This window comes from Boleophthalmus pectinirostris, unplaced genomic scaffold (genome assembly GCF_026225935.1).
Source record: "Boleophthalmus pectinirostris isolate CB_2022bp ecotype Guang Dong unplaced genomic scaffold, ASM2622593v1 HiC_scaffold_1, whole genome shotgun sequence".
NCBI classification, from domain to species: Eukaryota; Metazoa; Chordata; class Actinopteri; order Gobiiformes; family Gobiidae; genus Boleophthalmus; species Boleophthalmus pectinirostris.
The window spans coordinates 14,429,878-14,446,274 of NW_026570970.1; the positions used below are offsets into that span (position 1 = coordinate 14,429,878).

Sequence of the window (16,397 nt, forward strand, 5' to 3'; positions counted from 1 at the left end):
CTGGTTTCCTAATTCCACTAAGTTTGTGCAGAGTTTATATGAAAAGCACCCATTTTACTCATCAAAACAGTGAAAATGTCAACACAACTGTAGCTATTACACAAAATAATTTAGTAAAATAGACCTAATATATCAATACAGCAGCTCACGATATTGATACTGGATCATCAAATAAAGTGATACGGCATATCGATATTTCAATATTTTTGCACACTCCTAATTCTGACTGTGAGCGTGGTCGCCTCTCCACAAATCTGACCTGTAACTGCCTGGTTTGGTCTTCATGTAGATAGAAAGGTTTAATACCACACTGTGAAACATTCCAGACAAAAGCAATCTCTAAACATCTTCATGGAGAAAAGTATTTGACGGGCCCTCCACCGGGAAAGTTACACAATGCACCTTTAAGTAAATTTTACAATGTATACTTATTACTTTTACTTCTCTACATTTAGAACGTTATGTGTACTTTCTACTCCACTACATTTTAGATCTGGACTGAAAAGTAAAAAGTACACATTTAATTTAAGTTAACATCCCAATTCTGAGTTAACTATGTACACAAAAGTTAAGAAAATTAAAAGAAAATTAAGAAATCATTTGAATCACTGTTTAATTCTTTTTCAAAATCACTACATTTCATCCTTTAATTGTTCTAAATATCTCTGCAAATCACTTTTACTTTTTACCCTTTAAGTACATGTGTAAACAGGTGCTTTAATACTTTTACTTAAGTTGATTTTTTTCAAGTGATATTTTTACTTTTACTTGAGAAACCTTCATAAGAGATTAGACATGAATGCAGATTAGATTAGAATTCATTGTTAGCGGGACAAATGAGATGAATTCCTAAAGTTATTTTTTATTTATGTGATGAAAATTTTGATCAGCTTGAATTGAAAAGACCACTGCAAAAGCAAACAAGCTCCTATCTCCTGCAATAATAAGGGATAAAATAATACAGCTTTCTTTCTATCAGACTGGCAGATCAATCAACAAAACAATATTGGCAAAACTTAGGTGGAGCTAACAAAACACTGACAGTGAAAACAGTTTTAGGGGAAGTGAAGAATTGGCCAATGCTTCCAGTGGTTAGTGAATAACAGTTTTCTTTTTTAAGGATTTCCGTGTACAAATGTTAAATTATATACTCTTCTATTTAAAAACAAAATACAACTAAAACAAAACTGTATTGCGAAGACTTTTAAAGGGTCCATATTACGCTATTTTCTGATCTTGGTTGTAATGTTTCCTCATCACAAACAGACCTGCAGTTGTGTTTTGTTTTATCTGCACATGTTTAACACACAAATCCTGCATATTTAGACTGGGTTCTCCACAAACGGAAAACACTCTGATCCACCTTGTGATGTCATGCGGCAATACAGGAAGTGCTCCATTGTGTTTTTAAACTCCATACACCTTCACTAGGATAATTCGGATAATTTCAGCCCTAGACTTGCTCATCTCTACTGAACAAAGGGCAAAAGATATAGCTGTTAACCTGAAAACTACTGCTTCATGACATCACAAGATGGAACAGAGCATTTTGAGCTTTGGAGATGTAGAGAGTAGAGCCAGTGCGGAGTGGGGCACATTTTGAAAGCTCAAAATGCTCAATGCGGGAGCGGGACGGTGGGATGATAAACTGCAGTCCCACAAACTAAATATGAGTGTAAAGTAAAATATACAATTGATTAATGCTTGCCTGTCATACATTATTTGTGCTGGATATTTCATTTGGCATTAATAAAAACAGTTTAAGTGGTCTAAATTTACGGACGTGGTCTAAACTTGCGTATATTTTAGACATTCTTTTCCACTTCTCCGTGTTTGATAGAACTGAAGAAAGTGAATGCACCCAATACACGGGATTTGTGGGCTGGGGCGGGACAAAATATCGCAGATGCAGGTGTGGGCGGGACTGAAAATTCTGTCCTGCACAGACTTCTAGTAGACAGTCTAATAATAAAGGATTACTCAAACATGAAAAATTTGTGAATGAGTGAATAGTGAATGAAATAAAACACAACTCTAGGTAAATCCGTGTATCATTAGTTCATTTGTTTTTCAAAATAAAACCAAAAATAAGAAAACAACATTTTACTTCATTATTTGTCTCCAAAATCAAAATAAAAATTTTGAAAACGATTAGTTTAGTTTTCGATTTTGTTTAAATAAATAATGGAAAAACGGATAACAACCGCTTCCCATTTCTGTGACTTAAACTGCGATGCCGAACTTTTACACCGCATGCGGACTGAACCAGGACTGAATCAGGATTGAAACAGGACTAATCCAGGACTAAACCGTTTTCAGTCCTGGTCTGGTCCCAGTCTCAGTCCTGGTCTGTTCCCGGCCTCAGTCATGGTCTCGGTCCCGGTCCTGGTCCCAGTCTGAGTCCTGGTCTCAGTCCTGGTCTGGTTCTGGACCTGGTTTAGTCCTGGTTTAGTCTTGGTTTAGTCCTCGTTCAGTCCGTATGCGGCGCAAAAGACCGGCATCGCAGTTTAAGTCAATTTTTTCCATTCTTCATTTAAACACTAAATCAAAAAAATATATAAAAATCGTTAACCGTTTTTTCATTTTGGTTTTGGTTTTATTTGAAAAACGAATGAACGAATGATGGACTGAGTCAGGTATGTTTCTGATGAGGTAACAGCATTAAAACATGTCTTAAAGTTCACCTGAGTCAATTTTGCGTAATACAGGACTTTTAAACTTAAGGAAATTGTTTATTTCACACTTCACATTTACCCATACAGCCGAGGACCCTTGAACATAGCCTGTCTCTCCCAACCGCCTTTGTCTGCCCCCCCCTTCCTCAGACAGTCTGTCTCCATCTACCCTGGCCTGGCAGAAGAGAGCGTGATTGGCCCCTGGTTGGCCCCACTCTGCCCAGCCATCAACCCTAATCCTCGGGCTTTGGGAGCTGTAGACCAGGGCACGCTGCCAAGTCCTCCCCTGCTCCTCCACTCTGCAACACCACTCACAACCGCACATAACAGCAGACCTCATATCACACAGACGCTTTTGTCCATCTCATCTTTTCCATCTTTCTACACTGCCCCCGTGCTGACTTTTCGACTGTCATGATTAGGACTTGAATGTTATGAATTCATTACGCACAGAGAGGAGGACAGTCAGCCGTTTGTGTCCCATTCTGAGAAATTGAAAGTGACATTTGAGTTGTACCCTGAACTGGGAGCTGACGGTGGGCTTGCGTCTCGCCGTTCCCATCTTCAGGGTCTCATCTCCACTTCTGCTCCCCACGCGCTCGAAAAGGTCATAGATGAAGTCGAGTCTGTGAATGACAAAATGCAGGTGTGACAGAGGGACTGTGTAAAGCTGGATATGGTATAGGCTTATAGAGTTATGGTACTCTGTGTGTCTGTGCGTATATACCGGCTGTCTTTAAGAATAAACAAGATGTCATCCCGGAAAGTGTCTCTGTTCTTCTCCAGAATCCCCCGCACATCATAAAGCACCTAAAGAAGGAAAATGTACTTGAAGAACATATACTTTAATACAGCTATGTCTAGAAAAATACATTGTTTTAATACACAATATGTAACAATCCTTTCTAGTTATATTGTGTAATGAACAGTTTTTATTTATTACAGCTTTGTAACTCTCCATACTTAAATAAAAAGTAAAAGTTTCAATGAAATACACACTGGAAAAAATAATATCCAGGTAAATTAAAATGAAAAATGAGTAGAGTTCAACTTGACAAGTAAAATGATCTACCAATGGAACAAGTGAGTTTTTCTTAATTCAAGCCACATTCGATTTAGTTTATTTTAAGTTGTTGTTTTTCTTATTTTAAGTGTAGCAAGATGTATTTTTATATTTTAAGTACAAAAAGTCTTGCTCCACTGGCAGATCATTTTACTTGTCAAGTGAAATTTACTCAAATCATGATAAAACTTTCTTAATTCAAGTCATTTTAACTTGACTAGATTTAGTTTTTTGCATAGACAAACACTGATTCTATTTGTATTTTTTTCTATTTTGTTCTTTTTAATTTGACTGCAACTTAAGCACTATGTAACTTTTCCACTACTTGCTTGGAAATATTATTGCTTTGTCTTGAATATTCCACAGTACAACTTTTTTTAAATCTCCATGGAGACAAGCAGGTAACAGCACCAGCCAAAGTTAGGTAAATGCATGTGCAATGAGTATTTTTATCCATAAACACAAACATAATGGGGAAAAATGCAAGATACATATGTTTAATGCCATACAGTGGAACATTTCAGCAAAGCAATACTATCCTCAATCCAAAAAATTGCATAGTGCAGTTTTAAGAGTGCATATTTCTTTACTTATAACTAACAGTGGCCAAGACTTCACACTGTCTAAATATGAACACTAAGGGATAAAATTAGAAGTGTGTCAAAAGTGACTCTATCAGCTTTACACACATGACCACTGTATAAAATGCACAGATAGATAATAGTTTGTATGTGCTGTCTCTAATAACATCTTTAGCCTTAAGGCCGGGGACTAAGATCCAGTGTTCTACTCAAGTTTTTACAAGATTATGGTGTTCCAGGCAGAGGTGTAGTGGGTGTGGTACCCTGGGATTCGCTGTCCACCCACTTCTCCCGAAGTGAGATATAAAAAAAATAATAAATATAAAATAGCTACAACTTAAATGTCAAACCGGAGCTACTGGTAATGGTAAAAGCAACCTGCAGTACTGTCTTATAGTGATCTGAGACATGAGGGACAAGACTGAACCAGGACTAAAACAGGGCTAAACCACTAAAACAGGAGGACTAAACCAGGACTGAACCAGGAGTAAAACAAGACTAAATCACAACTAAACCAAGTCTAAACCAAGTCTAAACCAGGTTTAAACCAGGTCTAAACCAGGACTGAACCCAGACTAAAACAGGACTAAACCAGGACTAAAACAGGATTAAACCAGGCCTGAACCAGGAGTAAAAAAGGACTAAACCAGGACTGGTCCTGGTTTAGACCTGGTTAAGACCTGGTTTAGACCTGGTTTAGACGTGGCTTAGTCCTGGTTTAGTCCTGGTTTAGACCTGGTTTAGACCTGGTTTAGATATGGCTTAATCCTGGCTTAGTCCTGGTTTAGTCCTGGTTTAGACCTGGTTCAGTCCTAGTTCAATTCTGGTTCATTCCTGGTTCAATTCTGGTTCATTCCTGGTTCAGTTCTGATCTAGTCCTGGTATTTAGTTTGTTTTAATTTATATTTTGTCTCTTATATGTACAGTAAATAATAAGTGAAACTGTAAATGTAAACTTGCTGTTCATATGATGTTTTTCTTTCTTGGAATTCTGTCACTGTTTAATAGGGTTTGGCATTATAAGTATTTTTTACTTCAGCCTTAACACTTTCGGTCATGATCCATGGGTTTGTAGCAAAATAACCAAATAAAACTACTACTACTACTATAAAATCCACTACATGTTATTGTCATTCATAACATCCCTAGAAGATATTAACAATTTTGTAAATATTAGATCTGTTTTTTGATATTAAACTCTTCATTTGTTTAATGCTATACTGTGGAACATCCTAAGCAAAGCAATAACATCACCATGGAGATAAGCAGATGACAGAAAATTGACCACAAAAGCTACATAGTGCACCTTTAAGCATGCATATTCTGTACATCATGTAAAATGGCAGCTATAAATTACCAATACGTATTTCATAACACTTTTATTACAATTTTCCTCCTTTGAGAAATCACTATGACATCTAGACATTTTTATTATAGCCCATATTTTATGCCGGAGATAAGCCCCTTTGTTTGCGGTAAAACATGGCAGTCAATTAAAGCCGTATTTCTCTGGCTCCAGCGGGATAATAATCAAATCTTTGGGAGGAGACGATTTTCTCTGCGTTTGAGATAACAGAGGAGGCTTTGAGCGAGAGACTGAGAGAGGAGGAACAACTGGCCCCAACCGCCTGTGTCCTCTGCACCAAGTCATTACCATACACATCCATGCCAGGCCTGTGACTGCACTGCCCCGGCCCCAACTGAGAGGACCTTGTCTGGGGCAGCCCTCTTAAAGCCATTCTTTATCAACGGCTAATCTACTTCGGCTTTGGCCCATGTCAGCAACTTTCCCCACACACTGCAGTACATCGCTATGCTACGGTCAATATAAAACACACACAAATACACACAAATACACACATACACATCTAGAAACTGCAGTTGTAGCACATGATTCTGTGTTTATAAAAGGACTAAAACTGAAAAGCTAAAAAACTAAAACAAAGCTGTGCTAAAACAAGTATAGTTAGTATAACGGTGTTCGCTTAATCATTATCTTAAAGCTGCACTGTGTAACTTTTCTGGTGGAGGGTCTGTCAAATGCAGTGGTGTAGTGGGGATTTTTTAAGTGGGGGTAGGTGATTTGTGGCGTCATTGATGTTATTGACCCTGACACTGTTCGTAATCATCAGGAGGACTAAACCAGGACTGAATCCAGAGGACTAAACCAGGACTACACTAGCTCTGAACCAGGACTAATCCAGGACTAAAACAGGACTAAACTAGGACTGAACCAGCACTAAACCAAGACTAAAACAGGACTAATCCAGGACTAATCTAGCTCTAAACCAGGAATAATCAGGACTAAACTAGCTCTGTAAAAGGACAGAACCAGGATTAAATTAGCTCTAAACCAGGATTAACCAGCAATAAAACAGGACTAAACCAGGATTGAAACAGGACTAAAAGAGGTCTAACTAGGACTAAACCAGGACTGAACCAAGAGGACTAATCCAGGACTAAACTAGGTCTAAACTAGGTCTAAACCAGGACTAAACCAGGACTAAACCAGGATTAAACCAGGATTAAACTAGCTCTAAAACAGAACAAAACCAGGACTAAACCAGGTCTAATCCAGGACTAAACCTGGACTAATCTTGGATTTGATAGAGAGAGAGAACCCCGGAGCCTGTGGAGAAGGGTGTCCACAAAGCCTGATCGGGCGACAGCTGAGTTTAGCCCCGTGGGGCGTAGAGCTTTGTGCCAGTCCTTTCGTCCCAGCGGTCATCCGACAGGCTACACCTCCGGGCCTGTCCCGACACTCAGTCCTGGTTCAGTTTTGGTTTCGTCCTGGTTTAGACCTGGTTCACTCCTGATCCCCTCATGTCTCAGGTCACTATAGGACAGGACTGGAGATATCATCAGCCTATGCAGGTTGTTTTCACCATTGTAATTTTGTAATTTCTTGCCGGTCCAGATGTATGTATGAAATAGAATGCTAACCCAATTACAATAACACAATTACTGTTAATTTTAATATTGGAAATTTATTCCAAATATTGAATAAGTATTCCTAGCAATTTTAAATCAGTGTTGAGGTTTACAATGAAGAAAACTAACAAGCAATTTCAAGTTTTAGAGTCAAGAGTCTGAGCTCTGTCAGTTTACTGAATATCTCTCCCCACTCTCCCACTCCCTTACTCCCTTGACTAAATCATAAAAAGTTTGCATTTTGTAGAGTATGGCAGCAATATTACCAGCCTATAGTACACATTTAAAATAATAAAAGTCAAATTGTGTGTATTATAGACTAAGTATAGAGTCAAAAGTAGGTAATTATGTAAATGATCGTGCTAAATTACATTTGCACAAACCACAACGCCCACAAGGATCATAGTCTGGTGAATAGCTGATAAGAATACACCTGACATTTCCCAAGAAAATGTTAATGTTTCTGGAAACCAAAGCATCCCTGGTAAAGCCAACATAACTCCCTGTGGCTTCCTTTTCAAATATCTGTCATCAAATAGGTAAATCCAAGAGACAAGGATTACTCTGTTGCCCTTGCAAAAAGATTCAGGAAGTACAGAGCCAACATCCTGCTTTGGCATTGAAGATGAGACCAGAGAGCCAAAAGTGCCCAGAGTAATTAGTTTAACTCTTTTAATTCTTACAGTTTTTGTGTTTAGGTGTGTAAATTACCTCTCCGGCGTAGTGCTTTATGCCAAACTGGTGGTCGGTCACACGAGGTTTCACATAATAATGATTAGCCTGTGGAAACAGATAAAGAGTGTTGTAGATTACACAAATTTAGTTAAAATCATCCTGTGACACAAGGTCATAGACAGTTGAATTACTGTAAGTGATCCATTTAGTTGCGTGACCAGCCAGTCCCTTCTACATTCTGCTCGAATCCAGATGGGACATGTCAGGTTACAGGATAAGTTTACACACATTTAAGGATATAAAGTAGTGGAGTGTGCATGAATGTAGCTGTGGCTATAACAGTATCTTATAGAGATGTAACAATAACTGAAATATTGTGTTATTGTATCGTCAAAGTTCTCGCAATAATATCATGGACCATCACAATATATCAAATGACAAGTCTCTTTGCGTAAATTAAGAGTTATGGTGCAGCAATAGCTAAAAAAAAAAGACAGAGGGAACTACATAGACCATGATCCTTTGCTCCATTTCAGTGCAAACTATAAGAAGAAATAACAGTTCTAAGCACTTTTAAGTCTTAGTTCTTTGAATTAAGTCTTGTCAAGGCATTTAAAGAGGAAAAAGTAGCATATTCACAGTTTTATGTCCCCAAAATATTGCAATAAATATCATACCGTGAGATGTATATCGTGAAAATGTCGTACTGAGAGATTTGGATATTGTTACATCCCTAATAGTGAGCCTCCCCACCATATCGTGTGCTTTCCCACGATATTGTAATAAATATCGTAGCGTGAGATTCATACCGTGATGATATTGTATCGTGAGGCTTGGATATAGTTACATCCCTAGTATCTTATCACCATAGAGTGTGGAGTGAATGAGTAATGCTGTGAAAGGCGCTACGTAAATGCAATGATTAATGAATGAATTAATTAAATGTGACAGATACCACTCCATTAAATGTAATACTTCTAATAGCTTCTTCCCACAAACTATCATAAGCTTGAAGAATGCACTTTAAACTGACATAGCACTTTAATATTTTAGCTCCTTTATCTTTGTATTTTGTAACTAACCTAAATTAACACAGACATTTCTAAACAAAAATGCCACTATGGGGTCTTCCATTTCTGCAGTTTTTGTGTTGTACTTCTTTCAGACATGTTTAACACACCAAGCCTGCATATTTAGATTGAGTTCTTCTCTCAAACTGAAAACACTCTGTTTTACCTTGTGATGTCATGTGGTAATACAGGAAGTGCTCCGTACAACTTCAATAGAATCATTTGGATAGTTTCAGACCTGTAATTGCCCATCTCTACTGAACTAAAGGTAAAAGGAGCTGTTAATATTGTGAAATAAATTACTATTTACTTCACAATAAAAATGACATACTTTTCCAACCACAGTACCTCCAGCTTTGATAGTTGAAGCTTACATATTTTAACGACGAAAGTGTACTACTAACTAAGTGTATTCTATAAGGATGTAATGATATCCAAGTCTTATGATACGATACTGTCAGGGTAAGAACCTCACGGTATGATATTTATTGTGATATCATGGGGAATCTTACGATTAGGGATGTAACACTATCCAAATCTCTTGGTACAATATTTTTATTGCGATATTTTGTGGAGGCAAAACTGTGAATATGCTGCTTTTTCCTCTTAAAATGCCTTGACAAGACTTAGCCCAAAGAACTAAGACCTAAAAGTGTTTAGAAATGTTATTTCTTCTTGTAGTCTGCACTGAAATGGAGCAAAGGATCATGGTCTATGTAGTTCCCTCTGTCTTTTTTTAGCTATTGCTGCACCATAACTCTTAATTTAAGCAAAGAGACTTGTAATTCGATATATTGTGAGAGTCCGCCATATTATTGTGAGAGCTTTGACGATACGATCTCACAATATTTCAGTTATTGTTACATCCCTAGTATTCTACTGCACATTCTGTATTCTATGGGGATTCTTTACATGGTCGGCATGTGTATTTTTCTCTTTAAATCTGTCATTGCACCACACATGGCTCCCAGACACTTAAAGGTCAAGTAGCTCTTATATGCCCCTTTAAATCGCTCCTGTTTCTGTCAGTCATGGCCCTGTCTGGTTTTCTCCACACCTCCTTTTCTCCGCCGCACAAAGCTGATCAGGAGCACGGTGCACGATCACGTTTCACTATTGTTGTGAATGTTTGTGTGAGGACTCAGACTGCGAACGTAACACCAGTCAGCGATTCACAAAAGTACAGCAGGTTTAAGTCTGTCAGACTGTCTACGGCTCTGAAGGATTTTCTTTCATGGGACTTAAACGTGCACTCTGTAACTTTCCTGGTAAGAGTCCAGCTCCCAGTTGTGTCCATGGAGATATACTAGGGAGATAGCTTTACCGGAAATGTACCACAGTATTAAAGGTGCGTTAACTTTTTTGCTGGGGTCCATCACCTGCTTGTTTCTGTGGATATGTCATTTCTCTGCTTAGAATGTTCCACAGTATGACATTAAACTAGAGATCGAATTACATGTTTCTTTGCTCAAATGCATGGTTTTATAGTAGTAAAAGCTTATAAACATCGGGAACTACATATCCCATGATTCATTTCAGTGCAGACAACATGAAGAAATATGTTTTTGACTTGAATTCTTGGGATTATGACCAAAATAATTCACACCAACATCTTGTCAAGGTATTTTAAAAGCAAAAAAGTGTCCCCTCTACAATTATTTAAGCCTCTCCAAAATATCGTAATAATATCATACCAAGAGATTTGGATATTGTTACATCTCTAGTCCAAATCTGTCGGTACAATGTTATCATGATATGCATCTCACGGTACAATATTTATTCCGATATTTTGGAGAGGGTGATATACTTGTAGACAGGACACTCCTTTGCTTTTAAAATACCATGACAGGATTTTAGTGTGAATTATTTCTGTCATAATCCCAAGAATTCAAGTCAAAAACATATCTCTTCATGTTGTCTCCACTGAAATGAATCATGGGATATGTAGTTCCCTATGTTTATAAGATAGTGCTTCTATAAAACCATGCATTTAAGCAAAGGAACTTGTAATCTGATATACTGTGAGATCTTTGACGATACGATATCACGATATTTCGGTTATTGTTACATCCCTACATTAAACTACTCTACCTTACATTTATTCATTTACAGGTGGTTTTATAGCTCAGAAATGCCTAGAAAAAACAGGCATTCTGACTGTGAGCGGGGCGGCCTCTCCGTAGATCTGACCTGTAACTTCACCTGTAGTTTGGTCTCCATGAAGATAGAAAGGTTTAATAGCATACTGTGAAACATTCCAGACAAAGCAATAAAATTTACATGGAGAAAATCAATTGCAGGACCCTCCACCAGAAAAGTTACACAATGCACCTTTAAACTTGCTTATTGTTTAATTATAGGTGTTTTTACAATAAAACAATACCTTGAAAAACATATATTCTATGGTAAGTGTGCCCACCTTGCCACAAATTGGACCTGATGCTTGTCTCTACGTAAATAGGTGAGTTTAATATCATACCGTGAAAGACTCCAGGCAAAGCAACAACATCTCCATGGTGGCGGACGCTCCACCCAGAAAGTTACACAGTGCATCTTAAAGCGACTTGAGTAAAGGTTATACAGGGTATGTTTAGGTCTTATGTCTGTCTGGAAACATGTGTGTGATGTGCGTGAGTGGGCAGAGGACATTAGAGAGTGACTGGTGCTACATATTTGAGGATTTAAGCTGTGGAAGATAAGGTCAAGAAGTTAAAAGTGATTAGCTGCTTAAAGGGCCCATGTTGCGCTATTTTCTGACCTATGTTATAATGTTGGTTCCTCATCAAAAACATACCCGGTGAGGCTGTGCAAATAATCAAATTCTGATCGCAATTTCAATTTGTGTATCAGACGATCTCCAAACTTATATAACTGAGTTTTGAGAACAGCTGTATATAGTTTATTTTGGATACATTTTTTGTTTTTCTATGCTTTATTCATGTTCAAAGTATATTTTATACATTTTATGTTTTATATATCACAAAACTGCTCTAAGATTCATATTTGTAGCCTGAATTTATTATTACGTTTTGTGTAAATTATCAATAACAAAGTGTTTTTTTAGAGAGAAATGCTGAATAATGCACCGTGTAAATAAAAAATATAATATTGACCAAAATAATTGTGATCATGTTTTTTTCCATGATCGAGTAGCCCTAATAGATAGTAGAGGAAGTGACTGTGCTACTTAAAGGACCCATATTATGCCATATTACACTGCCTTTAAAGCTGTAATAATAGTTTTCTCATCAAAAACATTCCCGGAGTTGTGTTTTCTTTCATTCACTTGATTAACACATGATTAATAGGTGCGTTAGGTGGTTTAAAGGTGCATGAGTTGGTAGGTGTTTTGCCTAAGGACACAATCGCATTATGATTGAAAAGGTTGGTGATTAGGATCCAACCAGACTGTAAACATCCTGTGGCACAAGGTCATAGACAGTTGAATTACTGTAAGTGATCCATTTAGTTGCATGACGAGCCAGTCCGTTCTACATTCTGCTCGAATCCAGCAGAGACATGTAAAGTTACAGGTTAAGTTTACACACATTTAAGGTTATAAAGTAGTGGAGTGTGCGCGAATGCAGCTGTGGCTACAACGGTATCTTATAGGGATGTAACAATAACTGAAATATCGTGATATCGAATCATCGAAGTTCACAATAACATCGTGAAGCATCATAATATATCGAATTACAAATCTCTTTGCTTAAATTAAGAGTTATGGTGCAGCAATAGCTATAAATAGACAGAGGGAACTACATAGACCATGATCCTTTGCTCAATTTCAGTGCAAACTACATGAAGAAATAACAGTTCTAAGCACTTTTAAGTCTTAGTTCTTTGGGTTAAGACTTGTCAAGGCATTTTAAGAGGAAGAAGAAGCACATTCACAGTTTTGCCTCCACAAAACATCGCAATAAATATCGTACTATGAGATGTATATGTTGTGTTTTGTTTTATTCACGTGATTAATAACACACATCCTGAATTAGGTGCATTAGGTGGAAGGTGTTTTGCCCAGGGACACAATCACATTATGACTGAAAATGTTGGTGATTAGATCCAACCAGACTGTAAACAGGTTCATCCAACTTACACAATAGTTTTTAATAAATACATACTATAAAAATGACAACATGATTTATTTTTGTTACAATAATGTTCAAACTGGCCAAAAAATATCCTTTTATGTAAATTGCAATCTCCAAAGCTCAAAATGCTCTGTTCCAGCTCTGTTAACAGCTACCTTTTACGTTTTGTTTAGTAGAGATTGTCAATTCCAGGGCTGAAATTATCCAAATGATTCTAGTAAAGGTGTATGGAGTTTAAAAACACAGTGGAACATTTACTGTATTGGCGTTTTCAGTTTGAGAAGAACTCAGCCTGAAAATGCCGGATGTGTTGTGTGTTAAACACGTGTGAATGAAACAAAACACAACTCCAGATATGTTTTTTTGGTGAGGAAACTCTTACAACAGATTTAAAAAGAGCGTAATATGGGCAGCACAGTCACTTCCTCTACTATATTTGGCAAACTGTAAACATAATGAAGGGACCTACTGCGTGGCGGCTGTGTAGTTTCTCCAGGAGGGTGTAGTCCGTGCCTTTGGGGAATCGGCTCTCCTCATTAATAAGTGCCAACATGCCCAGTTTCTAAAAAAGACACAGAGAAAAACGCATTAGCTGGAACTCACCACAGTCATGACCAAACTAGTTACAAACACATTGGGGAACATCTGGCTCCATTGATTACAACAATAGCTCTAAACATCGTGATCCTGTCTGTGGTCTCACAACAAAAGGGCTAAAACAAAAGGAGGTGCTGTTTTTGGATAGATCTTATTTCCAGAGTCACGCCAAGGCGGATTCAATGTCATTTTTATGGGCACCTCAGGGCATACAGAGGGCATATAGGGCCAAATGCCAAATCTATCTTTGTAACAATTCCAGAAATATGGGCACAGAGATCATTAACGTGCCTGAGGAAAGATGGCTTACAGTTCAGAGGAGGAGAAAAAAACTTACCAACTACCAAATTTCACGAGTATGTATGTATTTAGGCCTCTCTTGATAACATATTTTGAAGCGAGATATATTGCTACAGAGAAATATCACAATAAACAATAATACTGAAACTTCTTTTTGACACTGACATAATAAAAAAATAAAGCAGGCTATTCCCAGAAAAACTTTTTTTCTCGAAGTGACTTTTTCATCTCTCTACAGCTTAAATCCAACCATACAAAAATCTCCAAAAGTATTGCAACAAAAATATGCACATAATAAATACTGTGCCCCAGAATATGTTGTTCCAGCTTTCATTATTGTGACAGACCTATATGTACACTGCCGGTCAAAGGTTTTAGAAAACCCAAATTTTTCCAGTTATTTATTGCAATTCAAGTCGTGCAAGTCCAATGAATACTGAACAGCCAGAGGTTAAAATAAAGAAAAAAGATAAAAGATACATAACACAAGTCCAAGCTCTGCCAAAACTACCTCAGGAAAAAATAACAAGATGGTAAACTTGAAAACATGGAGTGTCCAGCACAGTCTCCAGACTTAAACCCCATCGAGCTGATTTGGGATGAACTGGACAGAAGAGTGAAAGACAAACAACCTACAAGTGTCACACATTTATGAAAACTTCTGCAACAGACTTGGGAAGAACTTTCTGAAGAATATTTGATTTCTATTGTAAAAAGAACGAGCCACGAGTGTGTTCAGCTGTTACATCTGTCAAAGGTGGACACTTTCATGAATCAAAAGTTTAGAATATGTTTTGGTCAACAGTAAAACTAGTAAAAACTGGAAAAAGTGTGGTGCTCTAAAACTTTTGACGGTAGTGTATTTATACTGAACAAATTAATATTTGTTGACTCTGTGTCTGTAATGCCGTAGTGGAACTTAACTTAAGTACAAGTAGTCCTGTGCTTAAATATAAATTTTAGGTATCTGTGCGGTTTATTATTATTTTTATTCAGCACAAAATCAATACATTTGAAGCTTTATTAGATCTCAAAATCTGTGCAAAATACTTTAACTTTACTATTCTTTAAGAACATTTTTAAACGGGTACTTTAATACTTTTACGTAGATTTTTCATGTGATTTTTACTATTACTTGAGTTTTTTTTTTTTGCTTGAGTGTCTATACTTTTACTTGAGCGGCAAAATTGAGTACTTCTTCCACCACTGCTGTAATGTAATGTCTTTCTTAAAAGATAACACTACAAATTTTGTTTTATAGAAAGCATAGTCTAATCTTGCATATCTATTTTTATCTTGCAGCCAATACATGTGGAAGATTTCTGGTTCAAGCCCTGACTTTGTCCTTTACTTCACCGGACTTGGCAGAACTCTTCACTCTCCAAGAACTTCTGGTTAACTTAATTGGTTTCATTTACATCATAATTGTTTAATGTCCACAAGATCAAGAAAGTATCCCTTTAGCGAGAATATTTTGGTGTTGTGTTTTGATTGAATTCGATCTTGTATTTCAGTTCAGTTCAAGCCACCTCCACTAAGGTTAAGCTTATTATAACCACTGATAAAATAACATAAATTGTCTTCATGCCCGACCTCCAACCGCACGCTGGTGTCTATTACTGTGCACACAACATGGGAAACGTAATTCCATAATGATAGGCCTGGAGAATGCATGCTAATGTAAACAGTGCCGGGCGTCTCGGTCAGAATGCTCGGTGGTTAGTGGTGCAGACCTGGTGGGGACTGGGCTAGCGTTACCTTCTCAATGAGATCCAGACACTCGGCATTGTCCATCCAGTCTATAGCCTCCCACTGAATGCCCTCCCTAAGAAAGGACAGAGAGCGTAAATAAAAACAGCTCAGAGGACACAAAGGGTGAATTGTCTAAATAGAACATGTGATTAAATGAGCCGTATCCATGCTGCTGGCTCCCTTGTACACCAAAACAACTGTCTGAGGGAGAAACAGAGCGGAGTCCAAACTACTGGCCCGCTGCCTGTAGTTGTAGTGGAGAGGAGACATATCAGTCTGCACATAAAGTCTTGATTTATTTTGGAGTCCATCTGAGACCCAGACTGTATTATTATTCATGGACGCAAAATCACATCTGAAATCTGAGGGGTTTTCTATCCTGAATGCGCTCCAGGAAAACAAAGTTACCTTCATATCAAGAAAACGTATGAATAACGTGGGACTTTGTTGCATTATTGTTATCAAATCTATGATACTGCACCTAGAACGGTCAGCTAACTTCACAGACCTTTTTCACAACGGCCAGAAGTGCCATGATGTAGGGTAAACGTGACTTAAACTTTTCTATGGCAAAATATCTGTGGAAATGTCTCGAGAATTCTCCACCAGCTTCATAAATCTGCCCCATCACCAAATCTTTATCCAACAACGTCGACAAA

General features: G+C 37.6%; 1 protein-coding gene across 1 annotated transcript in view; it reads right to left on the reverse strand.

Annotated features, from left to right (window-relative positions):
• The window catches only part of myo10l3 (myosin X, like 3), a 134,796-nt gene that overhangs the window by 56,433 nt on the left and 61,966 nt on the right, over positions 1-16,397 (reverse strand). The window contains exons 14-18 of the mRNA XM_055148531.1: positions 15,745-15,811; positions 13,559-13,651; positions 7,962-8,030; positions 3,403-3,485; positions 3,193-3,301 (exon numbers count right to left, since the gene is read on the reverse strand). Coding sequence (XP_055004506.1) covers positions 3,193-3,301; positions 3,403-3,485; positions 7,962-8,030; positions 13,559-13,651; positions 15,745-15,811 — 421 coding nt within the window. The remainder of the gene's footprint in view (positions 1-3,192; positions 3,302-3,402; positions 3,486-7,961; positions 8,031-13,558; positions 13,652-15,744; positions 15,812-16,397) is intronic.